Source organism: Leopardus geoffroyi, chromosome B1 (genome assembly GCF_018350155.1).
Source record: "Leopardus geoffroyi isolate Oge1 chromosome B1, O.geoffroyi_Oge1_pat1.0, whole genome shotgun sequence".
NCBI lineage: Eukaryota > Metazoa > Chordata > Mammalia > Carnivora > Felidae > Leopardus > Leopardus geoffroyi.
Genome location: NC_059327.1, coordinates 204,556,993 through 204,570,886, shown reverse-complemented (window position 1 = coordinate 204,570,886; position 13,894 = coordinate 204,556,993). Strand labels below are relative to the sequence as shown.

General features: G+C 62.9%; 1 protein-coding gene across 1 annotated transcript in view; it reads right to left on the bottom strand.

Moving 5' to 3' along the window:
• Positions 1–675: 675 nt before the first annotated feature.
• POLN (DNA polymerase nu) overlaps positions 676–13,894 on the bottom strand; it is a 151,486-nt gene continuing 138,267 nt past the window's right edge. Inside the window, 12 exon segments of the mRNA XM_045474955.1 lie at positions 676–1,258; positions 1,858–1,890; positions 2,114–2,431; positions 3,301–3,400; positions 4,759–4,878; positions 5,946–6,142; positions 7,265–7,395; positions 7,532–7,568; positions 7,571–7,609; positions 8,884–8,953; positions 9,978–10,052; positions 10,228–10,463. Of these exon segments, the coding sequence (XP_045330911.1) occupies positions 750–1,258; positions 1,858–1,890; positions 2,114–2,431; positions 3,301–3,400; positions 4,759–4,878; positions 5,946–6,142; positions 7,265–7,395; positions 7,532–7,568; positions 7,571–7,609; positions 8,884–8,953; positions 9,978–10,052; positions 10,228–10,463 (1,865 nt within the window). The 3' untranslated portion in view covers positions 676–749.

The following is a 13,894-nucleotide window of genomic DNA, read 5'->3' as shown; positions in this document are numbered from 1 at the left end:
CCATGGGAAAAATGGGCCTGGGCACAGCAGAAAAGGGGTGCCGTGTGTGGTGGGCTGTGCAAAAGGGGCGGCGTGGAGACCCCAGTCGCCATTTAAATGAGCAGCTCACACATGGGAGGGGAGGCCCCCGGGGGTGCCAGGGTGGTCTGGCAACGGGACCCCAGGGGCACATTTCCAGGGGCTGTGACGTAGAGGCAGCAGAACAGGGGAGCAGTTGGACCTGGCGTTTGCTAGCCAGGTGGGCTTATACAATGATGTGACCTTTCTGTGCCTCAGTTTCCCCACTGTAAAGGAGGCACCTCTGTCACTGCCCGCTGTGAGGCTGTTGGGGTGCGTGGTCTGGGCTCTTCTTGGCACTTCGGGGGGGGGGGAATCTGAGAAAACCGCTTCTGGAGGAGACTCAGGGGAGCTGGCCGGCAGGAGGCCCGTGGGGAGGCGGTGGGGCCTGGGAGCGTGACTCCAGAGGCCCTGCTGGCCTGGCTGGGCTCTTGGAGACACCGGAGCCTGCACACGGGCCCCTCTGGCCTCCAGAGGAGCCTGTCGTGAACACCAGCCCAGTGCCCGCGGTGCTGTGTTCTCTGTGCGGTGCAGCTGTGGTCTCTGCGGCCCCGGGCGGCTCAGAGAGCCGGCAGGGAGGGCACCCGCTGGGTGGGGAGCAGCTGTGGCCCCGGAGGAGCCCACCCCCAGGCTCCATGGGAGCAGGGCTGGGAGGGCCTGCGGTGAGCCAGGCAGGGCCACGTGTCGGGCACTCAGCCCTGGGTCTGGCTGAGGGCTGTGGACAGGCATTTCCCATCCCTGGGAGGAATTCGGCCGGCTTTGAAAAGACCTTTACTCCAGGGGACAACCTGGGGGGTGAGCGTGGCCCCCTCCACAGCCTGCTCTGGCCGTGACGCCAGTACAAAGTGCCCCGTGCTGACCTTGGGGACAGCCACACGACGGGCTGGTGGAAACCAGTTCTCTCCTCCCACTGTTGCCTGGGGCCACAGACAAAATGAAGGGGAAAAATGCACACACCGGGGGAAGGTGCTGGCACAGGGGCTGGCGGTGGCTGGGTGGCTGCTTGGAGACTCCGCGAGACGTGGGCTGGGCCGAGGGCCCGGGGCCTCCCGCAGTGGCGCCAGGTGTCCCCACGAGCGGCCGGCACTCAGGCTCACCTTCGGGGGCATCTGTGGGCCGCAGCCAGATTTGGGTGCCAGGCCCAGGCCAGCCCTCCGAGGCCAGTTCCCAAGCCTACGATGCAGGCGGACATGGGCCACACCTGCCCGAAGACAGGATCAGAACATGCTCCACGGTGCCTGGAGAGACGCCCGTGCACACACGCTCACAGTGACAGGCAGGCGGGCCACATCCACCCCCGTGTCGTACTACCTCGACCTTGGCTGTGCATCTCACCTGGCCTGCCGGGGCCCCTGGGCCAGGGAGCAGGCCTGTGGGGGCTGGGCCAGGCCAGGCACTCACCTTTGCTCACCACTTCAGGGTCCCCGCTCCCTGGGGATCAGCTGGTTCTGAGAGAGCCGACGGGGGGCCTGGAGGGCCCTCGGGGACCCCAACCCCGGGTGGGACCTTGCCAAGGCCCTCAACGGTGGCTCAACAGCTCCTTCCTGACAGGAAGGATGGGGGCTGCCCACAGCTGCCATCGCCTGCCGCCTGCTGGACTACAGGTGGGGTGGGGTAGGGCTTCCTGGGCCTCCGGGGACCATGGGGAAGGTGGGGGAGGGCAGCGCTGTGGGGGCTCAGGTGCGGTGGGTGGGCCCGGCCCTCCGTCCCGGCCCTCCTGCCCCTTGGGCGGCTGGACTGTCCTCTCCCATCGGGGAGGAGCCTGGCGGCGTCGTGTGGCACCTGCCCGGCCCGACTCACCTGCAGGTGCAGCTCTGGTGCCCCTGACAAGAGCTGGAACAAAGGGAAAGAGGAGAGAGGCAGCCCCAAGCCGCCTGGGCAGGGACAGGGCCACGGGAAGGCTCAGGCCCAGCCCCGCCCTGGCCCCCAGGCTCCTCAGTTATTTCCTGGGTCCACGTGGCCACCTGCGCTAGTAGGTCTGACAGCCCCTGGCTGGTCCCATCTCCCACTGGCCACATCCGTGGCACAGGCTCGAAGGCACCGTCACTGCACCGACCATGGGTCCCTGGGGCAAAAGCGCCCTCCAGGCTGTAGAACGGCTTCTCTGCTGCCGACCTCAGCCAGTGGGGGTCTGGCCAGGGGGGGGCAAGTGCCGTGCCAGGGCCTCCAGTTCTGTCCAGAGGCCCTGGGGCTGGGAGGAGGAAGGATAGAGGGCAACTCTGGCTGCAGCTGCTGGGGCAGGAGGGCCCGCGCTCCCCGCCAAATTCCCTGTGGATGTCCACATAATGGTAGAGCCTGTGGGGGCACTTCTTGGTGCTGGTGGCCTGGCCCTGCCATGTGGCCTGGGTCAGCAAGGGACACCTGCCCTCCAGCCCTGAGAAAGGGGGTGGCCCAGGCGGGGAGGGGTCAGCTGGTTTAGTGTTTCTCAGAGTTTGGTCTGAAGTTTTTTGTCCCTTGGATCAATAAATATTTCATTCCATCCTACAAAGTTATCTGAAATTTTCAGTACAAAGATTGTGACAGAAAGACCCTAGGAATGGGTGGCAGCTGCCTTGTTCTGTCTCTGCTGCGACTCAGGGGTTAGCTGGCCATCTCCCTGGGGAACCAGTCTCTGGGTGCCTGAAGCGGGTCAGCACTTATTTGAAGGCAGTGGCCTTGTCTCCTCTGTGCTGTGCAGAGAGGACACTGGTGGTGCTGGAAGGCAGGGAGCCGGGGCAGAGGCTGCTGGCGTAGGGCTGTTGGGTCCCTGGGAGGGCAGCGTGGCACCCAGCCCCTCTGACCTGGCATGCACATTGGCAGCCCTGCGGTGTGGCCACGGCCACCCTGGGGGAGCTTCAGGAGTGCTCAGGTGCTTCTTAAGGGCAGGAGGTGGGACCTCGCCCCTCAGCCTATTGGGGAAATACTGACTGTGCAGAGAACCTCTCCACTGAAGGACGGCGTTTCCTCTGCTGGACGGAGCCAGGATGGGGCACGTCCGGCCTTTCACGAGTCCCTCAGTTAGGCTCACGCTCTGCCTGCCGGGGTACAGGCGAGTGACGGGCACCACGAGGCAGGAAGTGGCCCTGAGTCCCCACAAGGGGCAGCTGCTGTAGTTGTCCCTGAACTAAAAGCAGCTGTGTGCCGTCCAGACCTGCCCGCAAACGCTGGGACCTGTGGATCTGCCACCTTAAGTAGCAGCTCGTCGTGGATCTGGGCGACGGGGGTGGGGTGGGCGAGTCACCCTGAGATGCGGCGTCTGGATACCGAGCTTCATGCAGCGATGGGACACACAGGGCGCCATGGAAGGACGTGACTTGTGGGAGCAGGAAGACCTAGCCAGCTCCTGCTGCCTGCGGTCACCTGCCTGTCACCGGCACAGTCCCCAGGGAAGAGGGGGGCACAGGTTAGAGGTGACCCCGGCTCCCCTGCTCCTGCCTTTGGTTCCCATCACGGGGGGTCCCTGGGACACGTGGCCAGGCTTGGCCACACCCTTCTTTCCGTAGAGTCGAGGCTCCGCTTGTGGGTCCTCACAAGGAGGCCGCCTACAACCTGGGCACCTTGCTGCCGCCCCTGCCCCGAGACCCCCCTTCCCCCCACTCGGCCTGGGGGCCGAGCCCCACGGATCCCATCGCCCAGAGGGGCCAGGGCTCGCTCCGAGCTCCCTGCACAGGGTGCGCCCCTGCCCTGGAAGCCACTGTGGCTCTGTCCCCTGTCAGCCCTGGCCCGCCCCCTCCCTTCTTCAGCATCCTTTCTCTAAGGCCCTTCGGGTACCCTGGAGGCAGGGAGGTGGGGCCTGGACTGTGGCAGGAAGTGTGGGGGCAATGAGCACCAAGGGGCAGGGGTCTCGGGAGGGCTTAGGCTCAAGTGAAGGGGCTAGTAGGTGCAAATGTGTGCACGGGGAAGGGACGGAGCAGTGGTCCTCACTAGCTCCATGCCGGCTGCACAGAACATGGCTATTGCTGGGTTCGGCCGGCACGTGCCAGATTTCATGCATTCTGGTGGGATCTGGGTTGACTTACGTGCTTCGGGCAGGTGACACTGGCCAGGGGCTGTGGCCCTGGATCTGGTGCTAGCCCTGCCCTTGGGGCCGAGGAAGGTGGCTGGCCCTGCACACTCAGGGAGGGGAGGCGTGGTGCAGGTGACCCATAGGAAGGGTGGTGGACATCAGGGACGGACCCGTGTGCCCTGCCCTTGTGTGCCTTGCTGTCCCTGGGACTGGGCCTTCAAAGTCAGAGGCCATGTCTGGTCCTTGTCACTTTGCAGGCATAGCCTGCGAGGGAAGAGGCCCCGTGGGGCAGAGCTGTGGGCCCAGAAGCACCGGGAAACCAGGGCCGCACAGGCAAGGTGTGGCGGGGCCCGCTGGGCAGTGGTCACCATGACGGCAGGCCCTGGCTGGGGGAGGGCAGCTCTCAAGCCTCTGGGGGAGACACACAGGGTCTGCAGTGGAGATTCATAGTGCCCACCCCAATCCATTATCCCTCTCCCTTTGCTGTCGGGTGGGGTGGTGCCTCCAGCTACAGGCATCTCAGGGCGCTCTCTCAGATCGGGCGGCCCGAGGCGTATGCCCTCCAGCTTCCAGGAAGACTCTCCAAAGGGCTGACTTGGCCAGGGCTCTTTCTGGTCGCCACTATTTTCTCCTTTTGCTTGCAAGGCGCTGTGATGGTGAGAGCAGACGTTGCCATCAGGGCACCAAGAGGCAAAGGGCCAGGGAGCCAGAGGGACCTTGGTCTTGCCGCCCTGAACCTCTGAACCAAAGTCGGCAGTTGTGGGATTCTGCATTTCTATGATGGAGCCTGGGCTGCCGCAAGTGGACAGTGTCACCAACAGCACGCGCACGTCCTCCTGGCAGGGAGTCCACAGGGCGTCACCCGGGCCGCAGGCCCCCGTGGCCGCCCTGGGACGTGTGCCTGCGTTTCACACCGTCTCTGGCCAAGGGCCACTGGCACCTGCTTCCGCTTTCTTAAACAAACTTCAAGGCCTCCGGTGGGGTCACTGCTCCCATGGAAACGTAGTTTTCAAATGGGCAGAAACTCAGAAGAGGGACTCATAACCGTTTCCAGTTTAGCAGAATCAGAGTTCACGCTTCCTGAAATGACACTGTGAATTCTGAGCCACCTAAGAATAGGTCTGAGCCGTGAGTCACTCACACACCCCTCTCACCGCTGACTTCTAACTGGAAACTGGGGCACCAGAGAGAAGAGGCTCAGAGATGCCCGCGCCGGACCCTGTCGTCCCCAGGACGTGAGTGGGCAGCTGAGGTGATTGCCGCCCTCTGCCCTCCACCCGGGGCTCCTGTTCGGGAGAGCTCCAGAAAGGCTCTGCCAGGCCCTGTCACTGCTCCGCATCCTTCCCGCTTCGCCCCTACCTGCCCGCCCTGCCCGCAGGGGCAGGCCAGGGCCTGCTCAGGGCTCCCCAACCCCACCGCCCTGCTGTCTCGAAGAGTCTAGGCTCATCGAGGCCACTCTTCACTGCTTGGCTGGGCCTCTTGCCTCCCCTGGGCCCATGTCTGAGGCCAAGACGGCGATGCCCCACAGAGCTGGGCGAGGCCTGGCCACAGGGTGCCCCGGGTCTATGGCACATTGCCAGTGGCTGGAGGTGGGACAGGCGCCCTCGTGGCGAGCAGATATACAATATCACAGATGCATGAGCACCGTGCGGCCTTTGGTTCGGCCAAGCTCGCACAGGCTGTTTGCAGGCTGGCTAAGCTGACCCTACAGACACCGCACAGGGGGCAGGACGCATGGGTCTGGGACCGGCAGGAAAGCCCTGAGGAGCTCTGGATAAACTGGAGGGGCCGGCACTGCCGTGGGGCAGGGGCAAGGAGAGCAGATGGCAGGCAGGGGACAGGAGACTCGGAGAGGAGAGCATTTCACATTCTGTTCTTGCCTCTTGCCTCCCCCTGTGGCTACAGAGACGTGGCCCAGACCCCGGGACAGGTGCCCACGGGTGACTTGCGCCTGTGGGGTCTCAGACACCCGCCCTCCGTCGCTCCACCCCAGGCCCTGGATGGCAGCCTGCGCTGGCCCCCTCCCGTGCCGCTTCTCCCTGAGGCAGACGGTCAGGGGCAGTGCCTGGGGCAGGGGCTGCCGAGGCGGCTTCCCCGGCTCTGTGGGTTCAGGGGGACAGCCTCCTCCCCACTCCTTCGCTAGGGTGCCACCCAAAGTCTCTGGCAGGGCCTTTGCCTGGGGCACATTTCTGTATAAAATGGCTGGAATTGCCAAAAGAACACAGGCTCAAAAGTCAAAATGAACAGTAGGAAATATGTGAAGAAGGAGCCAGGAGAAGGCTTTTTAAGGAAAGACACGGGATTTCAGAGAAGGAAAGAAACCTTTGCCTTGAGAAGGTAGAACAGTACCGAAGTCAAGAGGAAATTGTAGCCTCAGATGGAAAAGGGCGGCTGTAGGCAGGCAGGCCCCTTGTCCCGTGCAGGTGACCCAAGTGGCATGACCCCCTCCCTCTACTGCAGGGCCGGAGAGGCGGCTGCCCAGCCCTGTCGTGACCTTATCTTCCTGGGCAGCGCTGGGTGCAGGGACAGGCCCGCTCTAGCCTGTTGGAGGACACCCCACCCCCCGGCCCCGAAGCGGGCAAACACACCAGACCAAGGAGGGAGGGAGCCAGACCTTCTGGGGTCTGACACACTCACTTCTCTGGGGGACTTCCAGGCTGGCTGTGCGGAAGGGGTCCTGGAGTTCTGGAGGAGAACCCGCCCCTGCCACATGTACTAGGACCCTGGGTGGCTGCGAGGGGGGGCTCTGGGCCAGCAAAGCCAGGCAGGGGCTCCTTGTCACCTGGTGCCAGGATGCTCAGGGTGTGTGCCCCCCCCCCCCCCCCGCCCGGGAGCTCCTGAGGCAGAGACCAAGATGCTCAGGGTGTGTGCCACCCCCCCCCCCCCCCCCCCCCGCCCGGGAGCTCCTGAGGCAGAGACCAAAAGTAGAGAGAGCTGTGGCCCGGAGGTTGAGCCCCCAGCCCCAGGATGCATCTGAGTGCCAGCCGGGGGCGGGATGGAGTGTCTGGCACATCGGGGTGATAGCGGCAGGCTGGGGGGCGGGGCGCTGGAGTCTCCATGTCCTGACAGAGTGTCCGTGGGGTCCACCCACCTCCAGGCTGCTGCATGTGGTGCCCCTCGAGATGGGCGGGAGGGGCTCAGACCCTCCCGGGAGACGCATTTCTGCACCAGCTGAACCTCAAGAGGCCCCTTTGTGCCCCGAGGTAGATGGGCCGCCGTTACCGCAGCCGCCGTGGGCCAGACCTCGGGCACTTGGCCCAGCCTGGGTCAGGCGAGGGCCCTCCCAGGAGTGCGACAGGAGCTCAGGCCCAGGGGGCCCCTCTGCCTCCACGTGCGGGAAGTGGGAGGCGTTGCTTTGCTCCCGGGAGATGCATGCGCGTGGCTCAGCCGCAGAATCCACGGGCCTCCTCCCCCCACCCCCCGAGCCCTGGGAAAGGCGGGTCCACGCACCGGGTCGGGCCCAGGCCGGCTGGCCACTCACGCACTGACCTGGCCGCCAGGGTAGGGGAAGCGGCCACTGCAGTACGACGTGGGTCACGGCCATCTTACGGAGGTCTGCGGCCGAGCCTGTGGACACAAAAGGTGCTGCTTCACAAAAGATGTGAGGGCCAGGGCCCCACAGCGGGGACTGCCCAGCACGGTCCGCAGAGGCAGGCTGAGTTTTCTATGCTATAGAACGCAGGACCCCACACCCCGCGGGTTAAGACAACCCGGACCTGCCATCTCACGTCTCTGGCAGAGCAAGAACCCGACCTGTGTGGCTGGGCCCTCTGCTGGGGGTCCCACAGGCCGAGATCGGTAAAGGGCCTGGCCGCGTCCTCGTTTGGAAACTTGACTAGGGGAGACCCACTTCCAAGTGACCCCACGTTGTTGGCAGTGGCTCCAGGGGAGGTCCTGTGTTGCCGCGGGCTGTGGGCCACACGCTCAGCTCTGGAGGCTGCATGGGCCCTCCATCCAACGAGCAGTTTTGCTTCCTCACGGCCAGCACAAGGGCGTCTGCTGCTGGGAATCTCTGATTCTGACCCCTAAACCTTTCAAGGGCCCATCTGATTAGGTCAGGCCCACGCTGGACAGTTCCCCCCACCCCTTTTTTTAAATGTTTTAATCTTTATTTTTGAGAGACAGAGAGAGACAGACAGACAGACAGAGCATGAGCAGGGGAGGAACAGAGAGAGAGGGAGACACAGAATCCGAAACAGGCTCCAGGCTTCTAGCTGTCAGCACAGAGCCCGTCGCGGGGCTCGAACCCACGAACTGCGAGATCATCACCGGAGCCGAAGTCGGACGCTTAACCGACTGAGCCACCCAGGCGCCCTTGGACAGTCTCCCTTTCAACTGCAAATGCTCTTTGCCATGTGGCTTGAGGTAACCATGGGAATGATACCTCACCACATCCCCAGGTTCTGCCAACATTTGGGGCATGCACACCGGCTGAAGAATCTATAACTGCGCCCACTGCACCAGCTAACACGGTGACCAGGCGGGGACGTGCACTCGCCTTTCAGCCGTGGCCTTTTGGCTTTGCTTTGCTCAGCTCTCCAGTGGATGACACGGGGCTATGACACAGGTGCCCGGATTTGGGTAGGGATAGATCCATCCGTCGGCCATTTAACCATGTAGGGCTGCGCTGGGCACTCTGCAAGGTGCTGGCTGGTGTAGGGGACGTGCCCGTTCCAGCGCCAGGCACACGGGGCCGTCTTGACCGTCCATTCTGATCACGGGCAACGGACTGAAGTTCAGGGTTTACTGGTGATTTTAAATTGCTTTAGCTGTTGGTGGCTCCCGAGGTCAGCAGAGAAGTCAGCGGACTGCCTTCCTCCCCTGTAGGGTAGAGCCCCCACATAGGGACGTCCCTTCCCCCGAGAGTGTGGCAGCAATGCTGGATGTGGAAGTGTGGCCGCTGAGGCCAGCCTGCGGGCGGTGGAGGGTGTCGGGGGGATGGGAGCCTGCACTCGGGTAGGGTGCCAGGGTGCCCGCTGCTTCCGGAGAATGCACGGAGCTGGGGAAACAAGGATGGGGGGGCGGGTGGAGAGAGAGGGGAGTGTGGGGGAAGGGGAGGCCCCAGGGAGGTGGGGGCCTCGTGGCTGGTCATGTTGGTTGCTTGGTGCGTCAGAGGCAGAACCTTCTCGCCGGCACCAGCCACTGCTTGTTGCTGGCACCCGGTTCAGCTGGGTGCAGACTCTTATTGAGTGGATGGGTGGGAAGTCACTTGCTCAGAGACACAGGTGTGCAGGGAGGCGTATCCGTGGCAGCCCGATTCCGTGGCCAAGACTCCTAGTCAGCTTCTCACGTGAAGACATCTTGTGCGTAGTTCTTTCTGGAAGGGCTCTAAAATAGCTTCGATGTCGCTTCGCACACGCCTTGCACACGCCTAGTGAACAGACATGTGGTCCTGGCCTGACTGCTGCCTCAGACCCGAAAACCTCCCCCTCGGGATCTGGAGGGCTGTCACTGTCCTCTGGGTGGTCACACTGGGAGATGGGACCCGGGAAGATTCTCTACGGAGCCCAGACCAGACCCTGGGAATTGCCCTGCCCGCTGCCGAGTTTCCGGTTTTCCAAGTAACACATGGGGGTGGGGTCTGGACCGGGCAGTGCCTCCACGTCCCTGTCTCTGCAGGACTCCTGGGACCACGATCTCCGTCCTCCCCTTTGTCCACGCTGCCCGCTCCAAGTCTGGCCACCCTCCTGCTGCAGAACCCCCCTCTGGGGGCAGGCCTCACGTCTGGGCCCTGGGGCCTCGGTTCTCCATCTGTGACCTATGGGGCCACTCATGGGATGATGCCGACTCCCAGGCTGCCTGGGGCCTCACTGGAACGGCCTGTGGTGTGCGGAGCCCGTGATGCGTGCAGAGGCTTGAGCCATCTGAGTGCCGTGGCTAGAGACGGCACAGGAGTCTTTACCACGAGGGGCAGACACTGTGCCGTCACTCTCACCAGCGGCCCCCTGCTGACGGCTGCAGGACCCAGGAGGGCCTGCTGGGCCTGGGGGCCTTCCTGCAAGGTCTTGGTCTGGTGAGGGGCGTGACGGACAGTCCCAGGGCAGGAGTCCAGGACCGAGCTCCAGGCTGGTCCTAGTCCTGCCTCGTTCCCTATTTGCAGGTACAGGATGGCACGGCTTCAGCCCGTCTCTTGGGGGAAGTGTAACTAGAGAGACCACCATGCACTGAGCACCTACCTGCTAGGCCAGAGTCATTTCGCCGGTGCCTCCCCACGGGAGCTGCCGGTGAGGACGGGACAACCCGAGGCCGCGGCCGGCAAGGACCCAAGAAGCACATGCACACGGCGAATGGGCTGAGGGGCTCCGGGTGCCTGGTGCCACGAAGTTCACCGCCTGTCGCTCTGCTCGTGCCCGGAGCCGCTGGTCTTGTGTGTGGACCCTCGGCAGCGGTCTCCTTCGGCCCACGATGGATGCCACGTAGCCTGGGTCACACGGAGGAGAAGCAGGACGTGAGGCAGAAACGAACAGGCCGTGCGACACCCCGTGGTTACCTATCCTTTGTGGGTTGGGCTCCCCTCAGATTAGGTCCAGGGGCCCTGGCAGGACCCGGCCCCATGCAGCACTGAGCTGGAGCGCGGCCCCCCCGTTCTGCATCTGGGGTTAGGGGGCTCTGTGCTGGGAAAGCGGGGGCAGTGATGCTGACGCCTCCGTGGGCCCCGTGGCTCGCCTGTCTGACTTCCGGCTGCACAAGCACCTGACACGGGTCGGGGAGGGCCGTGTGTGGAGACTGTTAAAAGCCACTTGTGGGACTTGGGTATGGAAGTAACTCTGGACCACGGGGTAGCTGCTATGGGGGGAAAAGCATTAATCCTCATTCTACTCAAGGAGGGGCGGATGGTCCGGGCCAGGGGCCGCATCCTGACACACGAGGGCAGGCCCAAGTTTTGTGGGGCCCGAAGCTTCTTAATTCCGAGGTCTTCCTTACAGAACAAACACAAGCATTCTGTGTTGGTTGAGAATGTTCCTGACCGGTGAGGACTTCTGTTTTACTAGGTCCCCCACTTAGGATCTCACGTATGTGAAGACTGGGAGAATTTCCCACAGAGATCACGACTGCAAGATGACAGCGTATGGAGCGGCGGCTGTGGGCCTGGCAGTAATACGACGGGGTCTCCTAGTAGTGGGGACAAGGAGAGCCCACGCCTCCGCCGAGCAAACTCCAGTCTCTGCCTCTCTGTGCGTCTGGTGATTCTGGACCGCACGCTGGGTGCTGGGTGCTTCCTGTTGGCGGGTGTTGGGTTTGGTGTGTCCCTTTCAAGAGGGTCAGGCCCAGGTCACTGGCAGGTCACCTGATGCCTTTGAGGCCTGTGTTTAAGCTCCGTGCGTGGGTTTTGAGTAGCCTGTGGTCAGGGCTGGTTCAGACCCACTCCTGGGCCCTTCCTTCTGGGGGCTCTCCTGGGTGTCCCAGATGTCCACACCAACAGTCAGGACTCAGACGTCTCCTACCCAAGTCCCACAAGTGGCTTTTAACACTCTTTACACACTGCCCTCCCCTGACCCGTGTCAGGTGCGATGCAGCCGGAAGTCAGACAGGCGAGCCACGGGGCAGGGGGAGGCATCAGCATCACTGCCCCTGCTTTCCCAGCGCAGAGCCCCCTAGCCCCAGTGACTTAGGACCTGCACGGACTCTGGAATCGCCCAGCCTACCGCTTCCAGACGTTACTCTGCTGTGTCCTACGGGGTTTTACTCTGTGTGTGCACGCCCTGGGGCTCAAAAACAGGGAATCCTCTGCTGTGTGGAGTGCTTTCTCCGCAGAGCTCCGTCCTCTCTGATACTCTGCCTCTGCCTCCCCGGTCCCAGCCCTTGTCTCCTTGGCTTAGCGACACCACCGTGACCTGCCTGGGCCCCCCTCCCACGCCGCGCTCTGGGTGCTCAGGGGGCTCCCCCGCTTTGTTTCTCTTCTCTCAGGGGCCAGAGGAGCACAGTGCCCATGGTCCAGTGTCTGAAAACAGCCGCTTCATGCAGTTTGCCCAGCCTTCCGGTTGTTTCTCGTGGGAGGAAAGGTGGCACCCAGGGTCCCCGGCTCCACCCAGCTCCGGTCCTGCTTCCGTTCCACCCAGCGCTCGTGGGGCTGGGCTCGTGCCTCCTGTTCACACTGCGAGACGACCTCTCTCCCTCTCCCTCACGTCACCGTGCTCACCCAGTGGGCGAGGGCACGGAGGGAGACTCCTGGAAGGCACCCAGCCGGCACGGCACGCACCCCACAATCATGCAGGGAAGGAGGGATAAGCCGCAGAAGTATCCGCCCTGAAACCCCAGTTAAGTGAGTCACAACTCGACTCCGCCTTAGCTGTGGCCGCCCTGCAACACCCCCACCCCGGCCCGGAACCGGAACGGTGGGGCTGGCAGGAGGCAGCACTTCCACCATCGCGGTTCAAACGTCCGGCTTTTGTCAACTCTACAAGAGACGAGGCCACGTGGACACCTGCCCCTGGGCCTCGTAAGGGACCTGGACCTCCCGCTCCTCAGCACCCTGGCATATGGCCTCGTGTGCCTGCTGCAGCCCCTAGAGGGTCGGGGGCGCCCACCTGGAGAGCTGCTCATACGGCTGGGGGCCTGAGCCCCCCTCCACGCCAGCCATTGATGCTGTCTCCTTGGTGTCTCTTACCTGTGCTCTCCGTCCGTCCCGCCACGGTTGCTGGGCCGACCCTGTCACCGCCCCCGAGGCACCAGGTCTGACCTCGGTCTCCCCTGCCAACCGATTTTCCGCAGTCTCGTGGCCTGGCTTGTGAAAAATGAAACCCAGCTTCTTCCTGTGGCCCGCCCTGCCCCCTGCAGACCCCCCGGCCTTCCACATGGCGGCTCGGACGGCTCCCCCTCGGCGAGGCCGTGGCCAATGGAGCTCTGCAGGGGCCTCCCCCCATCGCTCTGCACCGGTATCCTGTCTGTCTCTTCCACATCTAGAACCCCGTCTTTCTGACCCTGTCCGGGTGGACTTGCTTACTTGTGGGATGCCGTCTGCTCTTGGATTGTGGCCCCGGGACCGCTAGGGGCTCGTGTCTCCGGTGTCAACACACGCTGGGAAAGAAGGGCATGATTGCGCGAGGATTTCTTTCCAGAAGGGTAACCGGTGGGCGAGAGTTGAGTGCAAGGAAGGCAGGCAGAGCCAGCAGCAGGGAGGGCGCTGGCTCTGGGCCTCAGCCTCGTGCCCGCGGCCAGCTGTGTGAACCTGGGGAGTTACTTCACCTCTCGGCGACTGTGGTCTTCCTCTGTAAGATGGGTAACGATACTGCCCGCGTTTTGGGATCGCAGTGAGGGTTGTAAGTTATTTACAGAAAGCCGCTGACCCGCGTCTGGCCTGCGGAAGGGCCTCACAAGCTCCCGCGCTGTCGTTTTCGGACTCCACACGCCCTCATCAACACTGGGTTTCCTCACTCTTCTCACATCTCAAAATCGGCAGTGTTTCGCTTTCCTAAGAGCTCGACTGGACCCGGTTCTGCGCTCTCTGCGCCTGCCGTCCACCTGCTCTCTGCACTTTCCCGTTGCCGGCCTCATGAGTTTTTGCTCCCTCGCTCATTTCTCTCCTTCCTCTTTCTTGACTTCACTGTGCTGCTCTTTTCCAAATGCCTTGGGTTGAATACAACTCACTTATGTTCACAGATTCCTTTCGTTCCTTTGGAAATACTCTTTTAAAGCATTCCTTCACCTCTAAGTGAAATTCCCAGCTGGCCAGGCCCCACAGCTTTTCACGAGATACTTTCACTGTCACGTATTTCTAAGATGTTTGTGATTTTCGTAGGGCTTCTTTTTTTAATTCATTCTAAATCATTACAGAGTGGGAGGCAGTTTTGAGCAGGCAGGTGGACGGATGGCCACCTGGATGGATAGGATTGTATCTCTATCCATCTATCA